The 14,829-nt window shown below is 41.3% G+C and overlaps 1 protein-coding gene across 1 annotated transcript; it reads left to right on the top strand.

Moving 5' to 3' along the window:
- Positions 1-13,465: 13,465 nt before the first annotated feature.
- H1-4 (H1.4 linker histone, cluster member) lies at positions 13,466-14,227 on the top strand. The gene has a single exon (XM_025999233.2). The coding sequence runs from the start codon at positions 13,512-13,514 to the stop codon at positions 14,169-14,171; it is 660 nt and encodes a 219-aa protein (XP_025855018.1). The 5' UTR covers positions 13,466-13,511; the 3' UTR covers positions 14,172-14,227.
- The last annotated feature ends 602 nt before the right edge of the window (positions 14,228-14,829 follow it).

The raw sequence follows: 14,829 nt of genomic DNA, 5'->3' as shown, positions 1-14,829 counted from the left end.
GGGTTTTCATATCTACCTTCCAAGTTCTATGAGGAAATCTAGAACATTCTTCAGATGGATACTCACCTGCCTCACCCCTCACTTCCTTTTTGCTCCCACATCATTCTAGTTCCAGAGCGGGTGAGTGGCCATAGTCTGGCAGGTAGTGACTCTGGGAGCATGGACTGTCACCACAGTACTAGGAATGCCATGAGCAAGGCATGGCCAGGACACAACAGGGCTGTTTAGCCAGTGACCCCAGGGACCTCCTGCAGGTTGCTTGGCAATGAACCCAGAACAATGGCTGCTTCTCTCCCTGTGGGAGGATCAGCCAGTGTTCCTAAGTGCTGGGAGGCTGCTGTTCCCAGCTGACACCCACACAGAAAATGTTTCTTCTATTCAAGTCTGCTTTCATGCTTTCTCTGCAGAGGGAACAGCACAGACAGTGGGCGCCCTTCTGGAGCACAGCCCCTTTGGGCACAGGGCCTCCTTCCCCAGGAATGAGCCCCCTGAACGTGGCATGAGAACAGACACTGAACCAGCAGCCTTCTGGCCCCCAGTGCCAGTGGACACAGGACCAATGAGAACCCCAAATAGGAAGACCTGGTAGGGGTCACATGACCTTTAGGGGTGGTAGTCAGTGGACAGGAATGGATAGCTTTCACTAAGGGGTTGGGATCTAACTTTTAAAACATTATTTAAATCTCCTTGTGTCTATCTTCCCAAATGTCCTTCATGAAAGCTAGGATCCAACTGCTATTTCTGTAAATTTCCATTTATTTCTGTAGACTTCCTTTCTACTGACCACCTCTGCCCTCAATCTCTCTTTCCTTGCCACTTAGCATCATCTGTTTTTCAAGGAGCACCTTTGAAAAGCACCTTTTTGGTTTTACCCTAGGTGGCCTGTGTTGAAATATGCATAGACCCAACCACTCCTGGGCTCCGTGGATGCTCCAGTGGGACCCAGTCTCCAAGGAGCGCAGCTTGGGCTTCGGTTGCAGGCATCTGTGTTGTGAAGCAGTAGTGCAGAGCAGTCCTCTGGCTCCATCATCAGGAACCATGCTGCTGGGATCTACTCAGACGCTGTGCCTCAGGTCCAGACAAACGTTCCTGTACCCAAATTTACTGCTCTCCAAACTAGAGTTGGGTTGTGAGGAATGGAACTCCTATCTCGTTTCATTAATTAGCTTATAATGTTCATGATAGGCCAAGCACTAACTTATTTTTATTTTCATAAGGAGTTTATGATAGAGGTGCTATCTTTATCCCATTTTGTAGGAGACCGAGACACAGAGACATAAATAACTTGCCCAAGTCATATTATTTTATGACACAATGATACCAGTGTTCTAATATCGCAAGGAGCTAAGAACTGTCTGTCTCTTTGGAGGTTTGTTTGATTTGCCTCAGTCATTACACCAATTTCATAATGTCTTCCATGGCTTTGTCTTTAACTAAGGCATGCCAGAAATAAAACTCTACTAATTTTTTTATTTTTTGGTGATCTATGCCATTCTAAGAGAGAGAATTTCTGAGAGAAACGTTCATTTTTAAGAAAGCAAGAAGATATTTGATTTTATTTTTTTTAAAGATTTATTTATTTATTCATACAGATACAGAGAGACACAGACAGAGAAAGAGGAAGAGACATAGGCAGAGGGAGAAGCAGGCTCTTCGCAGGAGCCTGATGTGGGACTCGATCCCAGATCCTGAGATCATGACCTGAGATAACCCAGGAGTATGAACCTTCAGAGGCAAGGATCTTTGAGGGTCAACTTAGAGAATGCCTATCACAAGGAATATATCACCACCTGTTTAAAACAAGGGGAAACTGTCTTCGTGGCTCAGCATCTTGAAAAATGGAAGTGCATCTCTGTTTTCACACACAGGGGACCTGGTTGGGTGCAGATTGGGTCATATGTTCAGGCATCAAAAATTGCAGAACTATTGGTTTGCATTTCTGCCTGTGTACTCTGCTGCAGCTGAGTGTCACTGGAAACTGCATTTCCCAGGCTCCTTTGCTCTCTGGTTTCCAGTAGATTTGAGTAATGGGAGACACTGGTGCTACACAATGGTGGGACCAGGGCACTTTCCCCCTCTTTCCCTCTTCAATTCCTGGGGTTTCTCCAGCCTCATTGGTACACTGGCTCAGTCTCATCAGATGGCCCTTCTTTTGGTGGTCTCAGCTCCTGCCACCCCAGCCTGTGCTGTTCCAGCCCCAACTCCTACCCAGGTGATAGTTATCCCCTCTTCTTCCTTTTGTCCCTGGAAGCCCTTGGAGAGGTGGCAACTTCTTGCCGCTGCTTATCTTTGGGTTACTCCTCACCCTTCTTTTGGTTTCTCGACTCTTTCATCATCTGTATATATACTTATCTCAAGTAAATCCCTTCTATATGAAATCCCTAGAGTGTTTTTTCTCTTTTTTAACTGAACTGATCAAACACAGCTGATGAACATTGCTCTTTCTTGAACGACTGATGTACAGAGCAGTGTTTACAGCATTTTCTAGTGCTAAATACCTGCCCTGGTCCTCATGCTGCTGGAAGTCCAGAGGATGGATGCTTCTTCAGGATAGAGTTTTACTACTCAGGGCTCATGTTTTCTGTTTGAGAACATGGTAGGCTTTGTGACATCTGTGATCTCTTAGATCTCAGAATTTCACCATAGAGAAAGCTTAGGAACCATATTCTAATCAGGAAATGAATTGGGAGCACTTTATATGAAACCAAAGTGTGTATTTTGTTGTGGGGGGAGGGAGGAGAAGAAAATAAACAAAATTGAAAACCCTGAGTTGTCCATGTCAGAGAAGGGAATGTTACTGGTGGTGACCATGGGTGAAGCTGACAAGGATTATGCTAGGGCTTCATAAACTAAGTATATAGTCCTACAAATTGCTTTCCATTTCCTACTGGACCCCCTGCTTTCTTCCCTACCCCCAAATCAAAGAAGAAGGCTTAAGAATAAAGTTTAAAAATATAAAAATAACATTTCACTGTACTAGGAATAATAATAAATTACAAATGGTCAAGGAGCTGATCATTGGAATAATTTTACCAGGAAGAGAGAAAGGACAAGTAAACTCTTGTAGCTTAACACCTTGGGTTACTATAAGTTATATAAGTTACTTATGTGGTTACTAGAAGTCCAGAAAGTTCATGTGAGAGAAAATCTGAGAAAAGGAAAGTTTGTGGTCAGCTATAAAAAGAAGAGTTCAAGAATGATGACTTGTTCAACACATCTTTCCCACAAATGAGAACACAGTACACAAGTGTCCCTGGACTGGAGATGCTGATTGATTCAGAGACCATTGTATGATAAAAACATCCCTTATTATAATTTGATGCTCAAAAAATATCCTCTAATCTGTATCTTGGCCTTCTGACCAGAAAGTAAGCACACGTCTGATATTTATTTTTAATATCAAGTGTATCTCATTATAAATTAATTAATGGCATGATAACCTACAGCCCAGAACCCTCAAATACTTGAGAAAGGCAGAGTGTAAGGACATTTAATCTTATCTACATTTCCTTCTGCCTTTGTTTCCTCAATTAGCATGGCTTATAAACTCAGTTCATGTGAATTAGGATTGTATAATCATAGTCATAAGTAACACGTATGGCTACTTACTATGTGTGAAACAGTTTTAAAGCACTTCAAAAAAATGACCTCATCTAATCCTAGCAATACTCCTACTGAGTAGATAATAGTTAAATCAATTAGATTTTTGCCATATTATACAACAAATAATGAATCTTAGTTCATAACAATAACAAAGGTTATTTCAAACTCACATTGTGTTTCTTTGTGGATCAGTCATGGCTCCATTCCACGTTTTCTTCATATAAGGAACCAGGTTGAACATGACATAAAGGGATCTTATCACTGTTAATGATTGTGCTGGAAAGTGGGCACATGTCACTTTTCATAGTTTATCAAGCAAAGCAACTCATGTGGTAATGACCGATGTTGATGCGGTGGGGAATTATACTCCTCACATAGGGAGGTGTATTATAAATCCATATTGATGGGCAGAGATGTATAATTCTCCAAAATGTGCAGCAAAAATTTGGGAATAATAGTACAATCTACCATACTACTGTCATCCCAAATTTAAACCTGAGAAAATTGAGAAATAGAGTTTAATAAATTTCTTTAAGTCATAAACCTAGTAAGTGATAGGATTGGGATTTGAAATGGGTTCATCTGTCTCCAGAACTATGATAGCCAGATTCTAAGATGGCCCTCATAATCTCACCTTCTGGTGTGCACACACTTGGATAGTTCCCTTCCCAAACTAGAAAGACTGACCTATGTAACTAATATTGTGACTACTAAAGTTAGGTCATAAAAGATATTGTGATTTCAGTTTTTCTCCCTTGGATCACTTGGGGATCCAAGTGATCTCTTGGGGAGATCGGAGCAATATAGAGAGTCCTAGAGTAGCCTTACAGAGAGGCCAAGGAACTGAGGACTTTGCACTGACTTGACACCCATGGGAACTATATGAACCATCTGGGAATTGAGTCTTCCAGCCCTAGTCAAGTCTTCAGATGACTCCACTCCCCAGTAATATCTTGACTCCCATCTCACCAGATATCCCAAATCTAAACTATCTAGTTAAGTCACTCCCAAATTCCTGACCCATGGAAACTATGTGAGATAATAAATGCTTATTATTATTTTAAGCCACTAAATGTTGGGATAATTTGTTATGCAGCAGTAGACAACTATATAAGGTTCTGTTTAACCATTATGCCAAAGTGCCACCATGTAGGAATTAACCATCTGTGTAAATGCATAGATGTCACATTTACAAACAGCCAATGCATATAATTCAGGGGAGTGAAGAAGGGAAGTAAAGGGATGCCGAGAAAATAGTAATCAGAAGTATCATGGATAAAGACTTTAGGGAAAGTGAGGAAATGCAATCTATTCTTGTTCATTGAGCCATCCATTCTGAAGACACCAGTAACATAATGGAATAAAGAGATGCTGAAGAGATTGATTAGGAAAATGATCATGAGTTCAGTATCAAGGTTAATGAAGAGGTAGTTAATATTTCTGAAGTCATTGTTTCTCTAGGATCTTTCTTTCCAGACAGAAGAGAGTATTTGCTGGGATCTTGCCAGGATTAAGGAATCTGTGTTTTGACTCTTAAGAGCATATATATAGATATTTATGTTTTATATTCTTAAGCTCTTCTAGGCCAAGAAAGGACATTCCAATCCTTCATCTTATCCCCAGATCCAAAATGCTCTTTACCTGTACCTTTTACAATGATCCTTCTCTCACTCAGATACCATAGGTTTTCCTTGCTGGCAACCCAGAGGGCAAATCATTAACCTCTCTCAGGCTTTCATCTTGAAACAAGTGGATTCTTAAAGTCTCAATATGCTTCCACATCCAAATTAAGTTTAGATTAATTAGATTTACTCTTTCCCTATTTTTTGTTTTTATTTTATTGATTTATTTAGCCTTGAGCCAATGGACAATTTGAGTTTAGAACTTATTAATGTAAATACATAATATAGAGAAATATATACATGATATATAAATACTTTATAAGGTATAAAAATAGTTTAAGGCCACCTCTTAAACTGCAGCTGTCTAACACAGGCTTCCTTCAGTCTGTTGAATGAGACACATTCTTGATAAAATCAGTTCAGCTGGTTGTGATCAGCCTTGTTGAAACTGAATAGAGAAGATAAAGGAAACGGAATGGCCTGGAAGGGAAGAAGAGAAGGTAGCAGAACAAATTTCATCAAAAAGGCATACCTACTACTTTGTTTTGCTTTGCAATTAGGGCATGCATGCATGCAGTTAAGTGAGTGTGAGCATAATGATATAAAATGTATTTCTTAATGCAGATTATGGCCAAAAATAGTTTTTTTACAAAACCTGATCTGCTAATAAACATATGAACATAAACTGAAACCTAATTACTATTTAAGTTATAAAGAACCTCAAACTTACTTTATTTTTATTTTTTAAGATTTTATTTACTTATTTATTCATGAGAGAGAGAGAGAGGCAGAGACACAGGCAGAAGGAGAAGCAGGCTCTGTGCAGGGAGCCTGACTTAAGACTCGATCCCAGATCTCCAGATCACACTCTGGGCTGAATGTGGCGCTAAACCACTGAGCCACCCGGGCTGCCCAAACTTAATTTTCTAAAAACAACCACCATTGTATTATATCTCCAGATTCTTTGGATCAGGATTTTAGGTAGAACAGAATGGAGTTGGCCTGTTGCCATGATGTTTGGGACTTCAGCTGAAAAGATTTGACCACTGCCAGTTGGAATAACTGGGACTGGGACTCCTCTCCTATTTCTGGCTCTTGAACTAGGATGTTTCCAATATTAGGACAGCAGACCAAAGCACCCAGACACGGTCTCCAACACAACTGGGCTTTCTCATGGCCCGGCAGCTCCAAAATCACCAACATTCTCACGGAGGTAGCTCGAGATGGAAGTCTGAGGGTTCCAGAAAATAAGGCACAACCAGTGTTGCTCAAGAGCAAGGCCTTACTTTCTCCACGCTCTCTTGATGCAAGCTGTCACAAGCTCAGATTCAATGGACCAAGAATTAGATTTGATGAGAGCACAAGAGGCAAGACATGCTGGAGAAGGGAATGTGGGTTAGGAGAAACTGTTGCAATCATCTTTGGAAAATTAAATTTGCCTCATCTTGCAACCATGAAAATGTTCATGAGCAACAAGCTACATAAGTAAATAGATTGGGCCACATTTATCAATGAAATATAAAACAGTGCAAATCAACAAACTCAAGCTCTCTGTCCCAATGTAATTCAGATGGATGGTTCCTATCAAGGGGGGAAAAAGACACAAAAGAGTAAACACACTATGATTTCTTATATATACTTTTCAAAACCAGAACAAATTAAACCATAAAGTTCATGGATACACACACACACACACACACACACACACACACACATATATATATATAATCTATGCATATTATCTATTATCATATGATTAATCTTCGATAAAAAGAAATAATTTCAATGAAAGAATGAAAGTCCAGATAAAGGTAGAAAGAGGGTACAGACTATATCACTTGGATGTCTGGGAAACTTAGCAGACATTAAAAAGAAAAATTTATTATATTTTTGAGAGAAACATGTTGTTTGCTAATAATAAAGTAATCTATGCTTATGGTAGAAACTTTGAAAAAACACAAAAGCTTGAGCACAAGAATAAAAATCATCTACATTTCCAATGCTATAGATAATCTCTGTCATATTTAGCCATATTTTCCCTTTCTATGAAAAAAATGTTATATCATGATGAAATGTGAAGAGAAACTTGTTTAGAAAACTTTTTATTTTGAACTAATTTTAGATTTACAAGAAAGTTGCAAAACTAGTACAAAAATTCCCTTATATCCCTCAACTGACTTCCCCTAGAGTTAATGACTTCCATAACCATTGTACAAAAAATTCAGGAAATGCAAGAAAACAATATAAAACAAAAGAACAGGAAGTAGACATTGGAACAATATTATTTACTAAACTTGAGACTTTTTTTCAAATTGACAAACTTTTCCACCCCAGTCCTTTTTCTGTTCCAGGATCTTATTCAGCATCCTATACTGAATTAAATTACTGCTTTCCTCAGTATTTGCAAATCTAATAACAGTTCTGTAGTCTGTCCTTGTCTTTCATGGCCTTCACACTGGAGGAGGATTTATAGTTATTTTAAAGAATGCCACTCAATTTGAGTTTGTCTGATGTTTTATCATTGGAGTGAGTTTGTGCATTTCTGCCAGTAACTATCACAAAAATGAGGAAGTGTCTTCTCAACGCAAGGATTTCACTGTCAATATGTCCTATTACTTGTCATGTTTACCTGGCTCACTTCGTGAAGGTGATGCCTGCTGAGGTTAGCCACTGTACACTTTCTACCTTTGCTTCATAGCTGAAAGGTGTCTTAGGGAAGACACTCTTGAGACTGAAGATCCTATTGCTCCTTAAATGCTCACCAAGTGATGTTAGAATCCACTTGCAGACTGTATCTGCAACAGGGCAGAGTTATCCCCTCTCTTTATGTCTGTATTTATTGATGGATACATATTTTATTTGAGGAATTAAAAAGTTCAATATTATCCATTTTTATTTTGTTGCTCAAATGGCACCAGTTTTGGCCATTGGTTGCTCCTTAAGACTGGCTGGCATGACGTTTCCATATTTTAAAAACATTTCCTTGTCTTCTGGTACCATAAGATGTTCCAGGTCCATCCTGTATTTTCCCTGCTCCATCCTTGGAATCAATCAGTTATCCAAGAAGATCTGGTTCTATTGGAGAATAATGCTTAAAAGTCAAAGATTGTGTATCAGGTGTGCTGATTGCTGCAAGGGTGTCACTACTTATGGGCCCTGTCAGCTGACAGAGCAAGGAAATACATGTGTATATTAATCCAGCACAGACACTATGTCTCTGTACCTATATAACTGTAGATATACCTCTGGTTCTAATCCAGGCCCATAAGATTCATTTCTACCAAATATTTGTCTTTCCACCAGTAAGAACACTACATGTCATTTTCTACAATATACTTACTTTGTTGGTCAATTCTAGTAGACACATCGGTAGTTTCAGAATGGTTAATCCATATCCCTGAAACACTTTTATTAGATTACACCCTTTCAGTGTTATTATGTTATTGAGTTAATACAGCTTGGCTCATTTGTTAGTGCTTACATCCCGTGTTGGGTTCCTTTCCCAATCCTATCACTTTTAATAGTTTATTTTGCTAGTATGTGAAACCTTACTATAGTTGTAAGAGTCAGAGTTGCACAAACAGACATACTCAATAAACCGTTCCCTCCTCATCCTTACCACTCTGTTTGCCATTCTCCCTTCTTTTACTCCTTTCTAACTCTCCCCCATAAATAACCCATCTCCTTTGTTTTTGGTTTATCCTTCCTGTCTATCTTCTGCATAACTAAGCAGAAAATGTGAACTCTTATATCCTCTTCTTTCGCTTATGGAGGGTATCATACTGTGGATACTCGTGCACTTGGCTTCTTCATTTAGTCATACATCCTGGAATTTACTCCTTATTACTTCATAGGGATCTTTCTCACTCATTTTTGTAGCTGCATATTCCTCAATTCTGCAAGTATGCCCTAGTTCATTCAACTGCCCTCTTGTATGTGGATATTAAAGTTCTTCCAAATATTTCATAGTTGCCAAGCTGGCAACCAATAGCATAGGATATGCAACCACACTTTTGATGGCTGAATAAGATAAAAAGAATAACAAGTTTTATTTATTTTATTTTATTTTATTTATTTATTTATTCATGAGAGACACAGAGAAAGAGGCAGAGACATAGAGGGAGAAGCAGGCTCCTCACAGGGAGCCCAATGTGGGATTCAATATCTGGACCTGGGATCATTCCCTGAGCCAAAGGCAGACCACTGAGCCACCCAGGCATCCCAAGAATAACAAGTTTAAAAGTAACATATCACTCCTTTAAAGAAAAATCCTCCAGAAATGTTCTACACCAAAAGCTGAGATAGAGGACTTGTTAAAAGTCCACAAAGGGAAAGTCTGTCCCAACACACAGAGTTCTACAGGTGGTCTTCATATGGTACACATAACACACCTCCTATGAGAAAGCCAGGGAGGGGAGACAACACACTCATTTGCTGTAAAAAAAAAAAAAAAACCTGTTGGGGTACCTTGATGGCTCAGTGGTTGAGCATCTGCCTTTGGCTCAGGTCATGATCCCAGGGTTCTGGGATCGAGTGCTGCAGTGGGCTCCCCATGCTGAGCCTGATTCTCTCTCTGCCTCTGTTTCTGACTCTGTGTGTGTGTGTCTCATGAATAAATAAAATCTTTAAAGAAAAAAATAAAAACCTCTTCCTCAAACTATCTTCAATAAAGTGATTGTGATAACATTAGAATAGCCAAGTCCAGAATCAAGTGCTTGGAACCTAGAATTGTGGAGTAAAGGGAACTAAGTAGAAGCCTCCCTTTCCTTTCAACTTTTCTGCAAATCATATTGCTGTTCCTCTTAGCACAATTGCTATCGTGTCCAAAATGGAAATGTTCGATGAGTACATCCCACTTTCCCTCACTGAAGGTTTTTCTTAGAGGCTTAAAAAAAGTCAATATTAGGAAATTACTTTTTTTTAGCTCATTAGAGATTAATACTTGAGAATATGTCATGAGTTCAAGAAGTTGCATGAGGAAGACTCCTCCCAATCTCATCATATGGTCATGCACAGAAGAGCCACATTTCACACGGAGGGTGTCACCACACAAATAGCTAAGTGGATAACTGAAACCATATGAATGGGGCTCTAGTATTTGATATCTTATCCTAGCTCATTAAAAAAAGAAACATTTGGCCTGTGCTACTAAATTGATTTCACGACCTCTAATGATTATTCAGATCTTGCAGTCTGGAGCACACTTTCAGAACACATACTTTGGAGCCAGAGAGGTGAGAGCTGGAATCCTAGATGTACCTCACAGCCGATTCAGAAGCCCTTAGCCTGTGTAAGCCCATATCCCCTATGTAAAATAGTGACAATATCCAAACCTAGGGATTTTTGCACTAAGAATGTAGGTAGCACAGTGTATAATAACCAGGAAACATGGGATCCCTGGGTGGCGCAGCGGTTTGGCGCCTGCCTTTGGCCCAGGGCGCGATCCTGGAGACCCGGGATAGAATCCCATATCAGGCTCCCGGTGCATGGAGCTTGCTTCTCCCTCCGCCTGTGTCTCTACCTCTCTCTCTCTCTCTCTGTGACTATCATAAATAAATAAATAAAAATTAAAAAAATATATATGTTAATAACCAGGAAACAGAAAAGGGTAGTTTTTATTAAGAATGATAAAATGGAATGAGAAGTGGAGATACTGTACTAGGTGATTCTGGGAGTCCACCCTAGGTGGATGGAAACTCATGAAGCACAGGAGCCTTTGTCATCACTGTCCTTTCTCCTTCTAGAGCCCACTCTAGTGCTCAGTCAGGTGAGAATCCAGAGAAGTCAGGACTGGACTGCTGCTGGTTCCATCCTCTCAACATGGGGTCACATCCAGCAAGTCCAGAAATCCATAGGAACTCTCGCATGTGGGAAAACAACTTTGTCCTGTCACACATGTCCACTAAAAGTGGTAGTTGCCAAACTCAGCTGGGCATCAAAGGGAACAGAGGATTTCTTAAATATTCAGATTTTGAGACTCATTGGAGTTATCAATTCAGAATCATCTGGAGCAAGACTTTGGAATCTATATTTTAAATACAGGCACACATGCTCAACACACTAGGTGGTTGAAATACAGCCAGTCAAGTGGACAAATCAATAGTAAAGTAGAGCATTTTGGTGTTACTCCTATTTCATTGCAGAAGAGTATCAAATAAATATTTGCTTTAATAGTGGGAGATCCTCTACATATTCTTTGAATCCGTCACTTAACTTTATTTATTTATAGGAAAACACACCATACCATAGGACACAAGCATAGGTGAGTTGAAAGATCACCTATGATTTGGAGAGTTTATCTCCCTCCAAGTCAGAAATAGGAAGGGATACATCGAATCAAGTTAGACATTTAAGAGAAAACTTCAATGAGTTGTGTAAATTTCAGCCATTTACAGGAGATATTGTCATTGAAAATGAGTATAACACACTGTTCTGGGACTGAGTCCCTGTGAATCAGTTTCCCTAGTTATTACAACTGGTCTGTTTTGGAACCTTATCTTCTCCCATTTTTATTTTAATATATACCAAAGGGCATATTTTTTGACTAACACACACTAGTTACATTGAAATGTTTATACATGAAGGCTTTAAATAATGATAATATAAATGTAATAATTTACAAGACCTTTATATCAGCATTAATTTAAATAACACTAATTTGAAACATTTAATTAATGCTGTATCAAAGATATGTATCCTTTTTTACTTCAGTAGCAAGATCTGTTGTGTGTGGAGAAGATTTGCAGCAACAAAACTAAAAATTAATGTGATGTCCAGGGCTGTGTTACAACCAGCTGCACCCAAGGGATAGTGTCACATCACTTTATAGCACTGGCCAAAATTGTACTTAGTCTCTCACGGCTCGCAAATTTTTAAAGACAATTCCATCCAGACCATTTTCTAGGAATAATTCCTTTAATTAGGTGTCCATTGCCAATGTGTACTCTTTGCTGGTTGGGCAGCTAACTAATAAATCATCTTTCAGAGATCTTGCAAAGGAGTCCTCAGAGGGTAATGACTTAACTTGCATCATCCCTCAAAGATCTGCCTCTGAGATGGGAATCTAAACTTCTAATTCAATCCTACATGTAACTTGTTTTCTTTGTTATGGAACTCTGGGAAGCACAGGGTTATGATCTTCATGACTAAAGCCATATTTGGTGTGTGGACTAGCCATTCATCAACTATTAAGTAATAACAGGGTCTGCGCTTCTCTAATAATGAGAGTAAATATGTTATAATTTACACTTCTCATTTCTTTCTCCTTATGATCAAGACTTATATTTCAGTCCTAACTCGTTTATTAGCTTAATCCTGAGGAATGTGCCAAAAGAACTCAACAACACTGCAAATACTTCAAAGTCCCCCTCCATTTCCCGTGATTTTAGGGACATCGTCTCTGGGTCATGTGAAAACTAATCCATTTCCATCTGTATACCCTGTGTTTTGGGATCCCCTTACCTTCTCAAATATCCTGAATTCAAGGTATCTAAACTCATGGAGCAGTTGTCCAGGGAAAAGAGAAGCAACAGCCCCGCCCCCAACCATTGGGAGCAGAAAGGAAAAGAATTATCCTAAAGAATTATTTTAAAACCCAGGTACAGCAGATAGAAATAAAACCATGACTGCATAGATTGATGTACCAAGGGTTCAAAATCTAACCCCAAATGGGTAGCAATTTGTTTGGCATTAAACTAAACCAGGTTGATGAACTCAAATGCCCTCGGCTCAATAGGCAGGACTCTCCTAGGAGCCTGTGTTACTTCCCTCACTTAAGCGCAGATTTATAATAAAAATCTTAGTGCCAGTGGCATAGTTTTTGGACATATAAGAAGCTAACCACTTGGAGAATCCTATTTGAGAGGTCAGAAAACTACACAGTTAAAGATCGGTTTATAATTTACGAAGAAAATAGAAAGTTTTGTTGCTCTGAGTTGAAATTTGAAGAGCACGGCGGGAAATATGGCAAGTTTTTGGCATAAAGCTTGGTGCTATCTTCATCATTTGAGACCAGCGTGAAGCCCGAGGCTTCAGGGATCATTTTCGGAGAAAAACCGGTCGATTCGATGCAGAGAATTTTGATATTTTTGGCATTTTTTGAGGTGTAACAAACACAACTCCGGATCCGAGAGGACACTCTGAGGCTGCCAGCGAGGCGGGCTGGACAGCGCACCAATCACGGCGCAGCTCCGCCCTATATAAACGGGAGGGCGCAGCGGCGCGGCCCGAGTCCCGGCCAGTGCCTCCGCTTCCGGCTCGAGTTCTCTCCCCGCGCCCGCTTTCGACATGTCTGAAACCGCGCCCGCCGCGCCCGCCGCCCCGGCCCCCGCGGAGAAGACGCCGGTGAAGAAGAAGGCCCGCAAGTCCGCCGGCGCAGCCAAGCGCAAGGCGTCCGGGCCCCCGGTGTCCGAGCTCATCACCAAGGCCGTGGCCGCGTCCAAGGAGCGCAGCGGCGTGTCCCTGGCCGCGCTCAAGAAGGCGCTGGCGGCCGCCGGCTACGACGTGGAGAAGAACAACAGCCGCATCAAGCTGGGCCTCAAGAGCCTGGTGAGCAAGGGGACCCTGGTGCAGACCAAGGGCACCGGCGCCTCGGGCTCCTTCAAGCTCAACAAGAAGGCGGCTTCCGGGGAGGCCAAGCCCAAGGCCAAGAAGGCGGGCGCGGCCAAGCCCAAGCGGGCGGCGGGGACGGCCAAGAAGCCCAAAAAGGCGGGGGGGGCCGGTACCCCCAAGAAGAGCGCTAAGAAGACCCCGAAGAAGGCTAAGAAGCCCGCCGCCGCCGCAGGAGCCAAAAAGGCCAAAAGCCCCAAGAAGGCGAAAGCGGCCAAGCCCAAGAAGGCGCCTAAGAGCCCTGCGAAGGCCAAAGCTGTGAAACCCAAGGCGGCCAAGCCAAAGACCGCTAAGCCCAAGGCAGCCAAGCCAAAGAAGGCAGCCGCTAAGAAGAAATAAGTTTCTTCGGCCAACTACTTAGCTCAACACAACCCAAAGGCTCTTTTCAGAGCCACCCCCAGATCTCAGTAAAAGAGCTGTGGCACTGTGCGTGCGCAGGGGGCGTGACGGGAAGGACGCCGCGACAGCGAATGGGCGGGACTTGGGCGAAAGGACGGGATTCTCGTAGCTACGCCAGCCACGCACACCATGCTTTAGCAACTTTTAGGTTCCGGGGTTTATGGTGCATGAAACCGAGCAGATAATGCTGTTTCCCCAGTCATCCCTCTGCCTCCTAAAGGTGATAACAGTGCTACGGGGCGATGGGAACAAATTGTAGGGACCCTTTTTTTTTTTTTTTAGGCTAACAATTACACGTCCTGCTACTAAGTCGATTAGGTTAGCTGGCAAGGAATATAATGTACTTGTGAGTATAATTACACTTGCTCCAGAACTCAGCATCTAGGACGTCCGCATGGCCACCAGGTGTGCCCCCCCCCGTGCAAGCCTCAGACTCAACGCAGGAAACTCTTACTAGCCAGCAGAGAGCAATCTATAACAAAAGTCCCAAACCTAACCTATTAGCAAAACTTCATTAGCTCTCACTGAAACAAGCGCAATTGCTTTAGAGGCTTATTTATAGTAGCTTTCGGCACCCTACTCTGAACCTTCTGATTGG

Source organism: Vulpes vulpes, chromosome 12, assembly GCF_048418805.1.
Source record: "Vulpes vulpes isolate BD-2025 chromosome 12, VulVul3, whole genome shotgun sequence".
Lineage (NCBI taxonomy): Eukaryota > Metazoa > Chordata > Mammalia > Carnivora > Canidae > Vulpes > Vulpes vulpes.
The sequence above is the reverse complement of the archived record's forward strand: the minus strand, read 5'-3'. Positions and strand labels throughout refer to the sequence as shown.